General features: G+C 37.1%; 1 protein-coding gene across 4 annotated transcripts; it reads right to left on the bottom strand.

Annotated features, from left to right (window-relative positions):
* Positions 688-3,012, bottom strand: LOC109836828. 4 transcript variants are annotated; one of them, XM_020404848.1, is made up of 4 exons: positions 2,455-3,012; positions 2,095-2,237; positions 1,217-1,389; positions 688-1,101 (listed from the first exon to the last, which is right to left on the bottom strand). In XM_020404848.1, the coding sequence occupies exons 1-4, from the start codon at positions 2,966-2,968 to the stop codon at positions 978-980; spliced, it is 954 nt and encodes a 317-aa protein (XP_020260437.1). In that variant the 5' UTR covers positions 2,969-3,012; the 3' UTR covers positions 688-977. The 4 variants fall into 4 exon arrangements, with proteins under 4 accessions (XP_020260437.1, XP_020260438.1, XP_020260435.1 ...); XM_020404849.1 differs by having other exon boundaries at positions 688-1,098; XM_020404846.1 differs by lacking the exon at positions 2,095-2,237 and having other exon boundaries at positions 2,306-3,012.

The raw sequence follows: 3,456 nt of genomic DNA, 5'->3' as shown, positions 1-3,456 counted from the left end.
CCCAACTCATCTCATCTCATATTTAAAAATCACTCACATCATCCAATAAGATTGTGACAACTCATCTCATCTCATTAACATTTCATTTCTTTGTTTTCCTCTCAAAAAGCTAGGAAAACAATTTCCTTAAGTGTTGGTCACATCATCCAATAATATAATGACAACTCATCTCATCTCATCTATTTCCTTATTTTTAAGAAATAACCAAACAAAAGAAAACAACATATTACAAGAAATAGGTTTCTTATAATTCATTTCCTTATTTTTTTTCGCCAACCAAGAAATCTCAAAACAAGTTTTCTTAAAAAAACACTCGCATCATCCTATAATAAGATGACAACTCATCTCATCTTATCTTCATTTCTTTGATTTCCTTTTTTTTAGCAAACCAAACACTCCCAAAACAATTCTTCTTAGAAATAGTTTTCTATTTCTTTGATTTCCCATTTTTTTAAGGCAAACGAACAGACCCTTATCCGTAAAGTCATCAGTTTGTTCTGCTTATCTATGCAATTATCTACATCACTGGTAGCAGCATTCAGATTTTGAGTTAGTATCGTTGAATATATTGTGAAGCCATTTTACGTTATGTAAATAGCTGCTGCTGCATGATTTGGAGTTGGAGATTTTGCTGAATCATAGACATTGCAGGGATTTGGAGCTATAATGTAGGCATAAGCTACACCAAACCAAACAACAACATAGTTTGCAAACATGAAAAGCTTGAGCAAGGAAAACTTGCAGGGACTTCTTTGCTTCTGCGTTTACTACTTCGAATACATAAGGCTAGCCTGATTATTTATTATAAGTAAAAATACACATTTACGTAACCCTGCATCAAAATCCTGACATACTTCCTTAATTTCCACTTAGCGTAGAAGCTTCTGCTGCCGCTTGAAAATCCTCTTCAAGATTTCTCTTAGTTGCAAAAACATAACCAACATGTTAGCTGATGTTCATATTTGGGATCCCAATATTTAAGCCAAGACTTCACGAAGTACTGGAGCTCCCAAGTATTCTTGAGAATCAACATCTTCTCCATCTCCACCATTATCCTCTGTTTCCCATAAGAAACTAGCATAGGCTCCAAGAACATGGCTGCTGATAGGAAAGTTTGATCAGTGACATTACCAGAAATAGTTGTAAAGCATTCAAGGGTTCCGTATAAGTTGTTGTAATTTAAGAGTATACAGAATTCAGTTTTGAGGATGCAAACCTGTCACTAGGACTAGCTCGAACTGCCTGCTCAAAATAGCTAGAAGCACGTTCTATATCACGATGAAGCTCCCATACTAGTTTTGCATATTGGGATAAGATTTCACCGTCTCCTGGCTCTGCAAGAATGGCACGAGAATAGTACTCTTCAGCTCTTTGTGCATCTCCCTTAGTCTGAAAATTAAAAATATATGTATATTAGATGGGAGAAGCAAAAACCAAATATGCACAGATATATCCTTACTGAACAAGATAAGCTAGAATTATCATTAATTCATCACCTTAATATTGCATTTTTTGCTATGAATTGAATTTCTGAAAATTCAATGTTCTATTTTACTCATCCTCAAAGCTTTTACATGCAGAATTACATCAAAAAAATTTATCTAGAAAACTTATAATCACATGCTTTTCTATCTTTTTCTTTCATTTTTTCTGTACTCTGTGAGCTTCCATGTTACAAGAAAATATCTCTACCAGCAACCCTACCTCTAATGAGCTCCTCTTGAATACTAGTTCCTTTTTCATGTTAAGTTTTAAGCAGAATTAAAGGCAATTATGTACTCACAGGGTGTATATGCATCTTAAATTACAATAAGACAGTGAAAAAGCATAAGCAAATTTTTCTATTGCTTATTGGTGTATTAAAAGCGCTCAAAAATACCCCATAGATACACAAATTTAGTAAGAACCGTGTACTAATAATAATAGCTTTCAATGAATCTAAACAAACCGAAACATAAAGATAGACATTTATGATCACAACCAATTATCAACATTGAGCAAATTCAACAAATTGGTTAAAAAAAATGATTTAGATGTAACACTAACTAATATCAAAATTATTGAATAGCATGAAAATGAACAGCAATAGTTTACCTGGTAGAGAAATTGGGCGTAATTGCTCAAAAACAGAGCATTACTCGGGTTCTCATCAACCATCCTCTTATAATACACCTCTATATCAGATCCCCCTCCTCCATAACCATTACTAACACTCCCATTGCCTCTCCCTCCTCCTCCTCCTCCAGCACTCAAAAGCCAATATCAAAATTATTGAATAGCATGAAAATGAACAGCAATAGTTTACCTGGTAGAGAAATTGGGCGTAATTGCTCAAAAACAGAGCATTACTCGGGTTCTCATCAACCATCCTCTTATAATACACCTCTATATCAGATCCCCCTCCTCCATAACCATTACTAACACTCCCATTGCCTCTCCCTCCTCCTCCTCCTCCAGCACTCAAAAGCCCCGATCCGAGCCGATCGATCCCAAGTCCCCGAGCGAGAAACAGAGGAAGCGCCGACGACGAACCCACATTATCCCTCGAATCCCCAACCAAGTTCAAATTTTGACTCTGACCCACGAAACTAAAGCCCGCACTGGCCCCCTCTTCATCAAATTGATCTTCTTCTTCCTCCTCCTCATCGCAACATTCTTCTTGCCCTATTGAGCTGTACATTGAAAACGAAGGGATGGTGTCGAGAGCTGGGTTGGATTTGTGATCTGAGGAGAGGAGGGAGTGGAGGTTTCCATCGGATTGAGCTCGACGGAATCCGAGGGTTGATGGGTCTTGATTTGGAGAGGAATGGAAAGAGAATGAGGGCTTGGGTGGGTGAGAGAATGAAGAAGAAGGGAGAGATGTGGCTTTGTCTAAAGGGCCGTGATGATGATGATTAGGGCTTTCGTTTGAGGATGATGAAGAGAGGAGAGTGCCGAGGATCGGGGTTGAAGAGCTCCTCAGCAACATTATTCTTTTTTTTCTTTTTTTCTTTTTTCTTGGTTTGATTTTTTTTTTTTTAGGAGAAGGAGAAGGTAAGCGAGTGGTTCACATTTATATAGGGTGGACTGGGAGATATTTTTAGTGATAGTGAGACGACTTTTTATGGTGTACGCACGATAATTAAATCTAGTGGCTGTGAAGAAAAGAAGAGTACAAAGATGTTAATTTGGAAGATGTTTATCAGCTGCCTCCCGAGAATCACGAGCATGCTGTTGTAAAATTAGTTACGTAATTGGTAACCCAAAATTACAGCGGATAATTTGTTGGGGATGAAAGGAACTATGGAAGCTACTTGACTCCATTGTATCCCTATACGACTCCCTTAAATCATCACTATTTTGATATTAGTCCCCTCAATATTCACGGTTTGATATTAGACCCCCAAACGACATTATTATGTTAATATTAGTCTTTGTTACTATTTCTTTTTAAAACCTTCAACCATGGCTAGGTTA

This window comes from Asparagus officinalis, chromosome 4 (assembly GCF_001876935.1).
Source record: "Asparagus officinalis chromosome 4, Aspof.V1, whole genome shotgun sequence".
NCBI classification, from domain to species: domain Eukaryota; kingdom Viridiplantae; phylum Streptophyta; class Magnoliopsida; order Asparagales; family Asparagaceae; genus Asparagus; species Asparagus officinalis.
Note: the sequence above shows the minus strand (reverse complement) of the source record. Positions and strands in the feature narration are given on the sequence as shown.